The sequence below is a fragment of the Podarcis bocagei genome (genome assembly GCF_964188305.1).
Source record: "Podarcis bocagei genome assembly, chromosome: 5".
Classification (NCBI taxonomy): domain Eukaryota; kingdom Metazoa; phylum Chordata; class Lepidosauria; order Squamata; family Lacertidae; genus Podarcis; species Podarcis bocagei.
Genome location: NC_138129.1, coordinates 9,447,368 through 9,463,136, shown reverse-complemented (window position 1 = coordinate 9,463,136; position 15,769 = coordinate 9,447,368). Strand labels below are relative to the sequence as shown.

The following is a 15,769-nucleotide window of genomic DNA, read 5'->3' as shown; positions in this document are numbered from 1 at the left end:
GGAGGGCTGCCGCCGCCCCCCCGCCCTCGTGCGTGCGCGCCCTCGCCGGCCCGGTCGTGCGCGCGCCCGTTCCTCCTCCCCGCTCCCCTCACATCGCGGGCCGCCTCCTCCTCCTCCTCGCGCAGGGCTGAGGGAGCCGCTGTTGCCGTTGCCTCCGCTCGCCTCCCTCTGGGCCTCAGGGAGACGGGAGAAGCCTTTCTCCGGCCGCTCTTTCCTTATCCCCTCTTCCCCAATTGGACCGCGGCTTCCTCAGAGAAAGAGGCAGCGGTTCCGGAGAGATATATAGATATGTATCTATATATTTATTATATATATATATATATTTGCCTGCCGGAGGAGCCTTCCAACTCCAATGGCGGCGGGGACCGGGCGGCGGTGACGTCAGCGCCACTGCCGCGCGGGGCATGCCGGGAGGGGACGAGAAGAAAAAAAAAGAACCGCCCCCAGCCTCTCACGCTAACCCGAGAGGGAAGGGGAGGAGGGGGAAATGAGCAAACGTATCATCTGCCGCGCATGCGCTCCGACCGTGGCGGCGGCCGTTCCGCGGATCAGGCTCCGCCCATTTTTCACCCGGGCCCCGTTTTTTTTTTTTAGATCCCGCCCAACCCGCCGTCGTCCGATTGCAGGGGGGGGGGTGATTGACAGGAGGCGGGCCTTATTGTAATCGAGGAGCCAATAGGAACGAGGGAAAACGCTGAGGAGAGGCGGGATGGCCGGTTGTTGATTTACCTCATGAGGGCGGCCGGGAACGGGCTGCCCGCGGGCATGGCTGGTTGTTCCTTTGACACACAGTGGGCAGGGGGTTGCCGACCCCTTAAGTCTTCGTATGCCGCTGCTGCCCCATGGCGTGGCTCGGGCGGTTTCTCCCCGCAGGCAGAAATCCAACAGGTGCTGCTCGGGCGGTGGCCGTTGGCGCGAGAAGTATCGCCTGTTGAGTTTCTGGCGGGGGGGGGGGAGGAAGCGGCAGCCTCACGGTCCCCCTCGCCCCGCTTCACGTGTAATGAGGGGCTCTTCACACGTCACCGCGAAGGGAAGAAAGGCGGGCGAGACACGGCAGGCGGCGATATTTAAGGAACGGGAGCCATGACGCAGCCACCGACTTCTGGGTACGTTCCCTGGCAGGGAGCGGGGTTTTGGCGCACCCAAAATGGCAGAAGTAAATGCACGTCGACTGGTCCCTCGTTGGTGGGACTGGAGATGGTTCTCCAAGGGTCTGGCAGGAGGAGAGGATGGCAAGTGGGGCGGGGAGATTCCAGGGCACTCAGAAAAGCATTTAAACATTTCACTGTATAGGGCCCCACTCTCTTGGTGGCCCCCCCAAAAAATTAAAGGGAAAAAAACCTGGATGTACATTTCCAAAATACAAGCTAAAAAACAAATAAAAAATAAAACCTACATACAGCAACAGTGTTTTGTGTTGTGTAGGCTCCTATTTGTTATGTGCAAATGGCTTTGGATACCTATTAGGTCCATAAATTACCATATAGCATATATTCAACACAGAAGAACAGCCAACAGTTTGTTGTTGACACAGCTGGGCATTACCTTCAGTAGCTTAAGGCCTCATCAAACCTAAATCCAGCCCTGCTCTACAAACACACACACACACACACACACATTTTTACTTTTAAAATGATGCTGCAAGTTGAACTTGATGCTGCAAGTTCACCCCTCCTGTTGAATGTTTCTATACATAAGTAAGGTACCTATGTAAAAGGCTCATTTGTAATTATATATTTGGGAACAATGCATGTTCTTGTGCAGCTGTGTTGCTTTACATTTTCTGGGTGTTCCACGATCATACTACAAAATACCGCATTTACTCGAATCTCACGCTCACCCTTTCTTGGCCACATCACATTGCGGAAATGAAGGGGTGCATTAGATCCGATGGCACATTTGCCAGCAAATACTTTCTTTGGTGTCAAGGTGCTGAAAATGAAGGTCTGCATTAGGCCCAGTGGTGCATTAGACTCATGTCAAGCATTGCTAGGAGTTGTTGTGTCTCCCCCCCCCCAATGTATTTGTAATCCATTTTAAAAAATGGTTGTGGTGCTATCAGATTTTTATTCCTAGAGAAAAATGTTTGAGAACCACTGCTTTAAGGTGTTGCTGGATTACAACTCCCATCATCCCTGACCATTGGGCCCTTCTGTTCAGGGCTGATGTGAGTTGGAGCCCCAGAGCATCTGGAAGGCTGCAAGCTCTCCTGCTTAAGGAGACCTCTGAAGAAAGCCTAAGAACCAATTCCTGGCACTAACTGGGAAATTAAAGACATAGCACCAAACATCTGGTTCTTCTGTATCACAACAAATTAATTGCAATTATACACACCTGGGAGTGAATTCCATTTAACTTAATGGGACTTGCTTCTGAATAAAGGTCTCCATGGGAATAGAAGGGTGATGCATCAAACCTTCAACAAATTCTTTACTATAGGGGTTCTTTACAGACCCAATGTTGGTAGCAAAGGATTATTATTATTATTATTATTTGTTGTTGTTGAATGAATAGAAAAGAACTGATTCTTCTGAGACACACAGTAGAAGCAAGCTGACTCCTGCCACAAAGGGCTCAATGGATGTAACACAGAAACCTCATCAACCTCCAAAAAGCCCACTTTCGAAAGCCTGTCAAATGCAACTAAATGAAGAGTACTTTGTATACGTGAGTTGCAATAAGACAGGATGATATGTTTGGGCTGAGGCCACAGACGGCCCTTCGCTTCACCCACCACCAGTCAGTTCACAACAGGCTTTGTTACACTTCCCTGAGTTTCAGGGAGCTTTCCTCCCCTTGGTGATTCCATTGCATCCTACCCTGGGCTTTCTTGTCAACGTGTGACATACACAAAGCTTCAGTGAAGGTTTTGCAGAGCTCCTAATGGTTCAAAGCACAAGCAGGGAGTTCAGAGCTCCTATCTACACTAGGGGACAGACGAGAGTGCCAAAGTTTGGAGAATCCAGAGGAAACCTTTGCACAAAAGCACTGCATGGCCTTCTATTTCCCCGCAGTCTTAACTAGGCTTGTTTGTTTCAATTTTATATACTGCTGTTTATCCAAAAGGTCCCAGGGCAGGTTTATAACATAGCAAATAAAAACAGCAACATAAAAAAGCCAATAAATGTCATAACTGGAAGATGGGGCTGAAAAATACCTACAAGACTGCCTGCCACCTAAAGGATAAATCTATTTGGGGAAAGACAGGTGAGGGATGTTTTGGGATTTTTTTTTTCCCAACCTGAGGACCGCATTCCATTTTGGGCAACAATTTGTGGAGTGTCTTGCCAAATGCAAAGTGGTTGTTTTAAAAAAGATTCAGAAACAATACACAACGTGAGTGAGAAGAAGATGATTTCATTCCTAAGCACCAAGCAATATATGCATACCAGGCATGCACTTCTATCTGCCACTTGGAAGCCCTCAAGGAATGGTGAAGTGATTCCCCCTGGTAGCCTTAGATTGCATAGCCCTGTGGCCGATCAGTCCATGCACGAGCTTCTAAATCACTCTGCCCAAACCTTCTGATTGTCAGAGACCAGGCTGAGGAGTACAACTTTATGAGGAATGGTGGGAGCCTACCTCTCCCCCTGCTCATGGCCATGATCCTGAAACTCCACAGGAGCAGGGGAGTAGTGCTGATTTGGAACAATGGTTTGCTGAGGGGCACAGTTCGGAAGATGATAGTTGGGCAGAACTGGGAGGTGAACAGCAAGAAGAAGAACAACGGGAAGAGAGTGAGCTAGCCGATTCTCTCTCACTGGAAGATGTGCAGCCTCTCAGTCCCACGGCTAGGAGATTAGTTAAGGTGGCTTCGCAAAAGGCTCAGTTGTTGAGAGAACAGGTGGCTAGGAGATGAGAGGACGGACGTGACTAGAGGGAAGTGGGCAGAATCTTAATTGGGAGCATCTGCACTCCGAGAATGGCCGCTTGTGCTTTTGCTGCATTCATTAAACATTTCTGTTACTGGTAAAAGACTGCTTTCTCTTTGTACTGCTTATCTACTACCGGGGGGGGGGGGGAGGAAGCCAAGCCCCCGAAGCCTGAAACTGATTTTATAGATGTCTAGGGAGGTTGATGTGGGAGGAGGCCTTCCTTTAATTACCTGGATCCCAACCAATACAGAGTTTAATAGGTACTTGTTATCACCTTAAACCAGTGAATCCATATGGGTTTAAAAAAAAATAAAAAAAATAGGGGTCTTTTAAAGGCAATCCTGATCATATGAGTATTGCTTGCTTTTGGAGCACATTTTTAAAACCTGGTCATTTAACAAGTCTAATAGTGAATGCACATAGTGTGGCTGGTACACAAAAACCTTGTGTGAGAGTAACGGATTTTTTTTTTAAATAAATAAATCACCACACCCATTTGTTCTTTAATTGTTAAAGGAGCCCCCCTGATGAGGGGCGAGGAGGGCATTCGTAGAATTGTAGAGTTGGAAGGGACCCTGAGGATCATTTCATCCAACCCCCTGCAATGCAGGAACATGCAGCTGTCCCATACAGGGATCGAATTTACAACCCTGGCATTATCACCCCATTCTCTAACCAACTTGAGCACACTTCTTGCTACATCCAAATATCTGCCCTCCGACTGGTCTCCTCCAACAGAGGTTCGAAGTTTGGGCATCTGGATGGCACTGCTACTAAACTTATTCAGAATAAGGCCAACACAAATGAGAGATCGAGCTCTGAACTGGCAAGCAATGGGAATGAGCATCTTATTTATCACATTTCTGTTCTGCCCTCCCTCCAAGGGGCTCGGAGCATGACACTCATCCTTCTGCCTCCCACTCCCCTTTTTGTGTCCAAAGCTACTTCACTGAGCTTCTTGCTCGAGTGAAGAGCTGGACCCACGTCTCCACGGGATGGTAATTTCTACACTCCAGTGTCTGTCTGTGCACCGCACTGGCTTATCAGGTTTTTTGCTTCGGTCAGGTTACAAACTGCTTGCAGCTTTAAATGTTTGATTCGAAGCACAAACTGGTTAATTGCTTGGGTGGAGATTGGAAGGTAAAGGGGCCCCAGAAGCCAGTGTTAGACACTTGTTCTCTGCTTTGTGGTTGAGTGATCTTCCAGTTTGTTCTGGTTAAGTAAGTACTCTGCATGCATACAGAACAAAATGTATTGAGGTCTAGTTGTAATAATGCTGTTGAATATTTAGAGGCTTTAAGTATAGTAGTGGATATTAACTTGGTCCTGAGGTTTGGTTTATTTGCTTGAGCTCTACAGAGCTTATTTATTGTGTAGATATGTTTTGCCTATCTGAGTATACGCCATGATACATTTTACCATGTTAACGGGAAAAGGAGGGGTAGAAATGGCTGGCAATCTTCAGGTAGCAACTGAGCTTGAAGATGTGCTGTGCTGTGCTGGTCTGGCTTCTCTCATTTTACGAGCCCGGCTTCGGCTGGGGAGGGCGGGATATAAATAAAATTTATTATTATATTACACAGGGTGCTAACCCTCAAATAATCCCCTATCATAGTGGTTCCCATTTAGGGGTCTGCAGAACACACCCAGGGGGTCCATGTCCCCATTCTTTGCCTCCCCCCAACTTTTTTTTGGTCATTTTTGCATGGTACTATCTTAAATTTTTGGTCTGTTTTAGTGCTGCCCCACATTTTGTTTAAAAAAATGCTTTGTTAGAGGTAACTACCATAGAATTATCAAAACTTTCAAAAGTGGCTTGGCTTTTTTAAAAATAGGGGGTACTCAGTAATTATCTAATTGGTAAACACTGCCTTATGTTCATTGGGAAGCTCGGCTACTTGTTGTAATCCCCTCCCTTAAAAAAAAAAAGGAAGTGAATTAGAAAGCAAAAGGAATCATAACTCAGTTACTTATCACATATACAGAAACAAAATGGGTAATGAAAACCTATGTAACACTAAACCCTACAAGGCAGGAGTTTGCCTTGTTGATTGAATGGTCATGCAATTATTCTTAAAATCTTGTTCCTATCCTCTACAGTCTATAAAACAGGATTGCTATACCTGCAAACAACAATGAACCCTTAAGATGTAGGGTGCAATGATTAGTGTGTCTCACTAGGACCTGGGAGACCAGGCTTCAAATTCCCACTTGGTCATGAAACTCACTGGGTGACCTGGACCAGTTGCTGCCTCCCAGCCTAACTTGCCTCACAGGATTGTTGTGGAGATTAATTGAGGCAGCAGGGGAACCATGTATTCTGCCTTGAAGAATGTGGGATATAACTAATAAATAAAAAGTCTACAAAACCTGCAACTATAGATTTGTGTGGTTGCCAGTGGCGTAGCGTGGGTTGTCAGCACCCGGGGCAAGGCAAGTAATTTGCGCCCCCTACCCCATGGATTTTAGCACTCGAGTCTCTTCCACTAGAGAGCTGTGAGTGCGGGTGCCCCCCCAGATGTTGCGGCTGGCCCCCCTGCACCCCCCACGCTACGCCACTGGTGGCTGCATGACTGTGAAGAGAGTGAGCTCTGAGCTGCTAAGCTGCATAGTCTGATACGGCACTATAACTACTATGCACTGCACTAAATGCATTCCTGTATAGGCATGGGAAATTAGGGAGATGCCTCATTTAAGGACCTGCTGCACTGTACACTTAGACCTTTGAGCTGGGGGGGATAACCTCTAGCCCTCCAGATGTTGCCACAACTCACATCAGCCTCAGACAGCCTGGTTAATGTTCAAGGGTGATGGGGGCTGTGGTCCAGCAATATCTGAAAGGTCACAGATTATCTCCCCCTGCCCTTTAAAAAAAGAAAAAGCACGTGAGCTTTCAGAATTATCGTTTTGTCTTGTATTCACATTTATTCTGGTTTAATTGGCTCATTGTACTTGTACAAATCATTAGTATTTGATGGCGGAAAGCCCTCTTAACACTTTCATCATTGACTTGAACCTCTGTTTTGGGTGGGTGTGGGAACAAACTAATCTCGGAACTGCAGATTGGGTGATCTCATCCTGCCCCCCCAAACAGAGTTGACTTCCTTGACAATTGCGTGCAAGAGATTATAAGTCGATTGCCTTTCTCCCCAAGCATCTCTAGCTTCCCTGTGTGATGTTGGCTGGAGCAAGTCCATTAACGCATCCCACCTAATTATCAGCTATACTTAAGGGGAAATGGCACTGTAGATGACAATTTGGCTGTGACAAATGTAACTTGTAACAGAGAGGTTTTTGTAAATGGGACCAGTGAGTTGGAGGCTTTGATATTTAAAATTGATCTTTTGCATTTCTTGTCTCTGCAAATAGAACAAAATGTTAAAATTTGTTTAGTCATTAAATAAGTCACTGACTCCTCTTTTTTGTCCTGCTGTTACAATGCCCAGAATTAATGGATGCATTCAGTCTTAAAAAAAAGAGTTATTGCACAAATTTGTTGCCTCCATTTTAAGCCACTGCTGAATTCTTCTGTCCCTCTTTTTCACCAAAACACACAAATGTCTCCCCACCCCCCTTGTCTTCCTGTAAAACTTTTTGTTCTTTGTCCAGGTGGAAGGGCAGCGATTGTACTGCAGCAACTACCAAATCAGCAGGCTGTAGAAAAACCGGAACCTTGTGCCTGCCTGCTGTTTGGAAGCCTGTGTGGCTTTTCTGAGTTCAAGAGCTTTCCAGAATTGGCAGGAGGCTGAGCCAGAGAGAGCTAAGGGATGCAGGCTACTTATTGGAGGCAGACTGCCATTGAAATCAACCAGCTTGTCGATAATATAATGGCTAATATCGTTTCAATGAAGAGGGACATGGAAGACAGCTCATCTGCAAGAGCATCTAGGAACAGACGTTCCTGGCTGTCCCGGTCCAGCATGCAATTTGAGGAGACGCGCCTACAGACTTTCCAGCATTGGCCGGAGAGCTTTCCTACTTCCCCAGCTGACCTGGCCGCTGCTGGCTTCTTTTTCGTTGGGCCTGAGGACAGAGTGAAATGTTTTTGCTGCGGTGGGGTGTTGTTTGACTGGGTTGCTGAGGATGACCCCATGGCAGAGCACAAGAAGTTCTTCCCAAGCTGCTCTTTCATCCAGGGGAAGGATGTAGGAAACCAAGAAATGCCTCAGACTGAGGGCCTCCAGGATGCTGTGGATGGACAGTTCCTTGGCATGTTGCAAAACTTAAGCATGGAAGAGGCTACTGTAGACTTTCAACCAGAATACCCAGATATGGAGATGGAAGGAGATCGCCTGGTGACTTTTGAAAATTGGCCAGCTTCTGCTCGGGTGACTCCAGAGTCGCTCGCCAGAGCAGGATTTTTCTACACAGGTATGTAAGCTCAAAAGAGCTGGGGGGGGAAGGGTTATGCTGTTTTATATTATTATTATTATTATTATTATTATTATTATTATTATTATTATTATTGGCGTAATGAAATTTATATACAGCTTGCTAGAATGAAGCCATTCCCCCCTAAGCAGTTTGCAAACAAAAGATACCAAATGTTAAAAAAAGTTATATGAAAAATGAATAAATAAAACCAGAGCTGAAAAAGCGTTTAACTTTCAGAAGTTTTGGGAGGCTCAAACAAGAGTGGTGGCAGCCTGAAATTCCTTTGTGAAAGTGCTGCTCTGGTTTGAGATGGGTGCAGTTTTTGATACTATGGGGTGGTGCTTCACAAGAGCTTTTCCCAAATGCAAAAACAGCACCTGCAGGATTGAAACCCCATGCTCCTCATTGAAGGTGGGATGTGTATCTCTGTCTGGAGTATGTGGGGGCTTTTGGTGCTGTGGGGCTCTTGGTTGGGTTGGGTGGAGGAACATCTCTGCAGAGCGGCTATTCCTCTTTCCTGTCCCTGTCTCCAGTCCCAACGAGGGAGCGCTGCCAGTTTGGATTCTCCCTCCCCCATTTTATCCCCTGCAAAAATGGGCGAGGGGCAAACCTCCCATTTAGCAGCACTTGTGACTTCAAAGCACTCTGCAAATGTTGTCATTGTGACATCATGTGATGGACTGTTGGTCAACTCCATCCACTTGCCAAATTTGGCCAACAAGGCTGATCTTGAGAAGGATCTGGCCCATGGGGCTAGAAAGGTTCCCTTGCCCTGCTGTAAGGTATCGGCATCGTCATGGAGTGTCAGTGTGCAGCTAATATGAAGTATGCACATTCTCTGTGGTGGTTGCCAATGTGGTGCCCACAAGTGCCAGTTTGCCCAGCAATATCCCCTATGGTGCCCACAAAAAGCTTCCATAAATATCTCCTTGGAAAGCCACAATACAAGAGAGACCAATCTTCTTGCTTCACTTCTGTTTGCATTGGGTTAACCTCTTGCACTTTGGAAGACAATCCTTTTGCAGCCAGTGCCCATGTCACTTTCTCAAAATTTTAAATGTGTCCCCTGGCCCGAAAAGGTTGGTGGGCCTCTGCAGTGGTTTCAGCTTTTAAGTGATTAACATGAGACCTCTTGCCATGGCTGTTTTCAGGCCAGGGGGATTTTGTGCGGTGTTTCTACTGTGATGGTGCTTTGAGGAACTGGGAGCGTGGAGATGACCCATGGATGGAGCATGCTGTTTGGTTTCCAAGGTAACACATCCCTATTGTCCCTCACACACTTACAAACACACACCCCTCTTTCAGGAACAGAGAACAATTGATATGTGGATTCACAAACCCCCTGCGTATAGCTAGTAACGTCCCACAGGACAATAGCAAGTTGACCCACCTAACTGGTGATGCCAACTTTCCCAGATTCAACTTGGAAACTCTTGTTAAACAATAACCTTGCATGTTCAGGAATCCTGTGCCCAGAAGTAGATATTCAGTGTTTACAAGGATAGGGTTTTCCAATTGTTTGCCTAAGCGTTCAGATGCTAGCGTTCTTTTCCTGCTTTGAAAGCAGAGAGACCTAGCTTAATTGCACATGATTTCTGCTAGAAAGGCACAGACCCCCTGACTATCTAGTGAACACACTGGACTGAATGGATGCGCATTGCAGTTCCGCACTGAATACTCACCAGCTTGCTATTCTGCATCCTTTTTGCATTCTGTGCAAGAGGTCACTGCTGGCTGTCTTTTTTATGTAGAAGTGTAGCAACAAGTTCCTAAACCATTTCACATATTCGCAGCTGCAAACACAGGTATTTTTTCCCCTTTCTGATCAACACTACTACTATTATTATTATCATTATAGTAATATTATTATTATGGCTGGGGCTTTTTTTCTTTGATCCTCACACACCCTCCCCTCCTCCTGTGTGGCAAGCGACTTCTGGAAAATAGTGAGAATTCCCAAAGCATTTTGTTATACAGTCTGATTCAACAGTTCAAAGGGAGTACAGAAGGCCAAAATGTCACAGTCTGAGCACGAGTGAAATCCACTTTGGTGATGTGCTATGACTGATGGCAATAACTGATGACTTGCAATAAAAGTAAACGCTATCTGTGATGCTTCGAGTATCACTGCTATTCCTTATGAGAGTTTAGATTTTAGATTCTTTCTACATGGCCGTCACAGTATTGGGACTGTTTCATCTTCTCTTCTCCCATCCCACATCTATAGGTGCAAATTCTTGCAGCAGTCCAGAGGGAGTGACTTCATCAACAGTGTTCAAGAAGCACATATCAATCCTATACTCCCGGTGAGTGTGTGTGCTTGTGCATGTGCATGTGTCTGTTTGTGTGTGCAAGTGTGCACATGAATGCAGATATTCCAAAATGATGCATATCATTTGTTTCTAGGAGGACAACTTACATTGGCCTGAACAACATCCCACCAGCTCCCAAGGTAAGTACTTCTGTAATTTTGAGCTCTTGCTCTGTTGCTATTGTTCCAAAGGTTGGATGCCACCTCCAATCTCTGCCAAGCTGTGGCAAGCATCCAGGAGGGGTTCCAAGTGCTCACTCCAGGGTCTGTGTTCCTTTGATAATCATAGACACAGTGGAGGCTTCCTTAGCTTTAAGAAATATGATTTATTCACATATTTACACCTGAATTTGGATGGAGTCCAGATCTTACAGCAGGGTCATCTCAAAAGGGGCTTGCTCCCCACAGCAGTGCCGCAGTGAAGCCCAAGGCTTCTCTCCCACCTTTTCTATATCCAGGCACCCAATATCGTTCTGCCCTTTTTTTCAACTATTGCAAGGCTCATGCCAAAAGCCCATCTTGGTACAAAATAACTCCTTCACACATGTGTTAAGATGCTATAGGTTCTCATGTAAACACTTGAACTTCTTAAAATCTATTTTGGGCTTCTAAATATATTTGGAGTAGGGAAACCGACCTTGTGAATGCGGACTCCCAATACACGTCATATTCTCTGTGTGTTTTATGCACAGAGCCTGCTCAGAGGCAAGCAGATTCTCAGAGAGTGAGGAGAGAGGCAGAAACAGGACGTCCAAATGAACCAGGTAAGGTTGGTGGAAGAGAGTGAAGCAGAGCAGCCAGGTGGGATAGGAGCAGGTAGCCTATTTCTTGGCTAAGCAAAACAACTCATTTCTCTGTAACACATCTAAAGACTGGCAAAAGCGTTTGGAGACCAAGGTGTCTTCACATTACCATCTTGGAGCACAATGAAGAGGTTTGTTATGTTCCCTGGTGGTTTCCACAGTGCTTCCCCAGCTGTTCACATCGGTACAGTTTAAGTAGTTTCTGATTCATTTCTCTTTGAGTATTGGCAGGGTGAGGATGTCTTCTTCACCTCCTGCAAATGTGTCCCCACCTTGGCTGGAGACGAATTAGGAGTGGCTTAAGGACTTCAATCAGTGTGAAGCTAGTTTAGGAAACAATGCATCAAATAGCAATATTTCACAGCAAAGCACAGGATGCATATGCATTTGGGAGCAATGTTGTGAGAACAAAAATTAAGAACCCAGTGCTGGAAATGCAGCGATGGCACAGAAAACAGAAGTTGTGAATGCAGCTCTATAAACATGTGTCCCATAACACATTTGTTGGGGAATGTTTTTGGATGCTAAAGGGCTTGGACACAACAGTTAGGAATTACCAGCATGAAACTAAAATCTACTCTGAGTAGACCCACTAAAACCAGATGGCCCTGCCCATTAATTTCAATGATTATGACTAACAATGGATACAACTCCGAATATCTGAGTTTATTTTGATGGCTGGTTTGTGGCTTTAACATGGTTTTTGTGGATCTGACCTCGGTAGAAAGCTGTGGCAGGGATAGTCTGTGGGGTATGAGAGTTTCTCATACTATTGACCCAATTACTTCAAGAGTATGAAAAATTTCAGCTGATAGAATTAGGAGGTTATAGTACTAATGGCTACAAAGTAGATGCAACTTGACGTGACATATTTCTTAGGGGGATTGTTGCCAAGCAAGTCTAGTCTGTTGGTGTTAGCTTGGTATCAACATAGTTCCTATTTTTTTAAAAAAAAAAACCCACGTAATTTGTTCCGCTATATGCAACACAGCAAAATAAGAACTACTCACAAAACAGTGCACTGAGCACCATCCAAAAGAGCCGTGTTGTGGAATGTATATTGCTTAAGTAGGGGGCTTTGTCCATTTGTCAAGGGTTAGTTGGCTCTTAAAATATTCCCATGTTTGGGTTCATATGACCAATTTTCACCGTGGGAGAATGTTGACTGAAGCTGCTAATTTCCCTTGACAAATAAATCAGTATAAACTTAAAGAAGAACAGGGATTTCCCCCAGATTTTCTGGGCTCTAGCCCAACCCCTTTCCCCCGCAACATAGAAACTCTGGACTGCAAGATTGTCGTGTGGCACCAAGCAATCAAAACGGCTCTTTTGGCTGCTCCTGAACCTTTCTCCTTCCTCTTGCTAGAGTCTCCTGTGAGCACGGAAGAGGAGCTGCGCCGGCTGCGGGAGGAGCGCATGTGCAAAGTGTGCATGGACAAAGACGTGTCCATCGTGTTGGTGCCTTGTGGCCACTTAGTGGTTTGCACAGAATGCGCTCCTAATCTAAGACGCTGCCCCATCTGCAGAGGGGTCATCCATGACAGTATGAAGGCATTCCTCTCTTGAACTGGGAAGGTGGGTAAAAAAGGTACTACAGGAAATATTGCCGAACTGAGGACATTGTCCAAGCCCCATTGCTTCACTTAATGGTGCATGCGATAGAAGCCAAAGTAACTTTTACACCCTTGGTCTGCCATACCTAACCATAGTGGCAGGTTCAGGTATGCTCTCAACCACCCTGCCCAGAATACCTCGCCCTTCCTCAAAGCAAGGCAATGTGTGTGTGTGTGTGTGTGTGTGTGTGTGTGTGTGTGTGTGTAGGGGGTGACAGATACACTCACTGAGTGGTCAGAAGAGGTGCCAGGTTGCCCCCAAGACTGAGGGGGCTCGGCATGTAGCGCACGTGTGTGATGTCATGTGTGTGACATCACATTGTCTGGACGAAGCTGAGTGTTCTGGAGGAGCCGGCTATTGATACTGCGACGCACAATATGTGATGCATGTGATGTCATGCGTGCGACGTAGCCAGCTCCCCTCAATATTGAGGGGGCCTAGCCCACTTCCAACAAATATTCAAGGGGCTGCAGACCTCTTGGCCCTCTAGAATTGGTATGCCTGGTGGTTAGCCAAGGGTGCTGGCAGCAGGTTCAGCAGCCAATAATGAGGTATGCAGGGCCTCCAGTAAGGGGAGAATTGCCAGTTGTGTCATTTCTCCTTATGATGCAGCTGGCCATGCAGATCTACAGAGCCATTTCGCACAAACCTTTGTGTGTCCAGCAGCCAGCAGAGAGATGTTTTGAAGACTCGTCTGCCATTTGTCAGCTGGAGAGGCTTCATGTTGGCAGTACTCCTGTATTGAAGCACTCCTTGTGTATCCATTGGAATAGTCTGCTCAGAATGCCAGAATAGCAACTGAACACAAGAGCTTTCTGGATGAGGCCAGCATCCTGTTCTCACAGTGGCCAGCAGGACCCTGAGTGAGTCCTCTCCCCGCTTGTGATTCCCCAGTAGCTGATCCTGGGAAGAATACTGCAACTGTGCACAGAAAGGTGGGAGACAAACTGCCACTCATTCATGCATGAGAGGAATTGGCAAGTAGCAATTCCTATGGGAAAGATTGCCGGAAGAAAGCGTTCCTGAATTGAAAGGAAATGGTTTGCATGAGGAAGGCACAACATCTGCTTTGCATGAAGGTCCGAGGTTCAAACATTGGTATTTCTAGGAAGGGACTCTTGCCTGAAATCCTGGAGAGCTGCTACCCATCACTATAGACAGTACTGAGCGAGATGGACCAATGGTCTGACTCTGTATGATGACATAGCTCTCTCTGTTCTTTCAGAATCTTCAGAGGCCAGATACTTGCTGCTTGATGGACCCGTTTTGGCCCACAATGACCCAGCCTGAGGGGACATCAACTGAAGGAGCTTTGGAATGGGTGCTGGCACCCCGAGGGACCTCCTTCCCAGCCGAAATGATCTTGCAGGACTTCTCCATGTGTGCTGTTTGGGGCTGTTGGGAATTCCCTTACAGCAGTATAAAAAAAGATCAAGGACAAAATAATCCCAAAGGACTTTCTGGTCTGTGAAACTATTGACTTTTCTCTTTTTTTAAGGGATTGCTTCAGATTTGAAAGATGGTTCCTCCCTTGCTGATGTAATGTCTTGGAGCAGAAAGCTTTGTCTAGGTTCTTTAGTAACTTGGTGGTTTATTTCTATTTTTTTACCACTTATTTTTTCCTTGGAACATACTTTGTTTGAATAAAGGTACCTTTAACCCTCGGGGACTGCTCTGTAACAAATTCTTGCAAGGCACTTTCACCGAACAATAAATTTAATATCTCAGATGCTATGGCTTTTCCTATACAGAAGCTGTAACACTTATTATTATATAATGTTTATTTAACTATACTTTCATTGTGCCCCCACCCAATTAATGCACCCCTCCACTTACAAACAAATTAACCTAACTTTGCCTATTTAAAATTAGTTCCTAGTATTGTTACAACCTACTTTTTAGCTGAATAAAATGCAGGCTCTTGCCACACAGCTAGCAACTGGTATAATGCTGATTGGCTGGAATCACCAAAATTGGGCTTAGCATTTGACCTTATGCTATCCCTACTAGGAATGGGCAAGTCTGTCAATTTCACTTTCTCATTTTTCCATCCTTAAGTTCAGTTCTTCATATTTTCCACATCCATTCCTGATACACTTTTCAAAGTTTCATGGAAAATTAATCAGCATTTTCATACAAATTTCTCCAAATATGCACATGCTTGCATAGCAATTTTCCCTAAAGGAATGCATTTCTATATGTTGTTTTCACGAAGATGCATCTTTTGTGCACACTTAACCATAGTATGCACTTTTTATCATCTTCTTTGGTGATCCACACATAGCTGAGTAAGATTGTCTTCCATAAACACGGTTTTAACAATGAGTCTGTAAGTGGTTGTGGAGGCCAAGTCTGGATCCATACGTCCTTCCACAATAGGGATATTGGTTTCCGGGCGGGAGTTGATCACGGTGTGGATTTGCCAAGTGTGCCTTCCTCTTACCATGTTTCTCCCTTGCGCCTGAGTTCGAGTGTCTTCAAAGCCCATGACACCTTTGGTAAAGGTTGTTCTCCAATTGGAGCGCTTGCAGGCCAGTGTTTCCCAATTGTCGATGTTTATACTACATTTTTTTAGATTTGCCTTGAGACAGTCTTTAAGCCTCTTTTGTTGACCACCAGCATTACACTTTCCATTTTTAAGTTCGGAATAGAGTAGTAGCTTTGGAAGATGACAATCAGGCATCCGCACAACATGACCAGTCCTACGAAGCTGATGTTGAAGAATCATTGCTTCAACACTGGTGATCTTTGCTTCTTCCAATACACTGGCATTAGTTTGCCTGTCTTCCCAA

The 15,769-nt window shown here is 45.7% G+C and overlaps 1 protein-coding gene across 2 annotated transcripts; it reads left to right on the top strand.

Moving 5' to 3' along the window:
- Positions 1-470: 470 nt before the first annotated feature.
- On the top strand, positions 471-14,641 carry BIRC7 (baculoviral IAP repeat containing 7). 2 transcript variants are annotated; one of them, XM_081196577.1, is made up of 8 exons: positions 471-1,106; positions 7,485-8,246; positions 9,401-9,500; positions 10,477-10,555; positions 10,656-10,701; positions 11,253-11,324; positions 12,730-12,938; positions 14,203-14,641. In XM_081196577.1, the coding sequence occupies exons 2-7, from the start codon at positions 7,643-7,645 to the stop codon at positions 12,927-12,929; spliced, it is 1,101 nt and encodes a 366-aa protein (XP_081052703.1). In that variant the 5' UTR covers positions 471-1,106; positions 7,485-7,642; the 3' UTR covers positions 12,930-12,938; positions 14,203-14,641. The 2 variants fall into 2 exon arrangements, with proteins under 2 accessions (XP_081052703.1, XP_081052704.1); XM_081196578.1 differs by having other exon boundaries at positions 712-1,106; positions 12,730-12,951.
- The last annotated feature ends 1,128 nt before the right edge of the window (positions 14,642-15,769 follow it).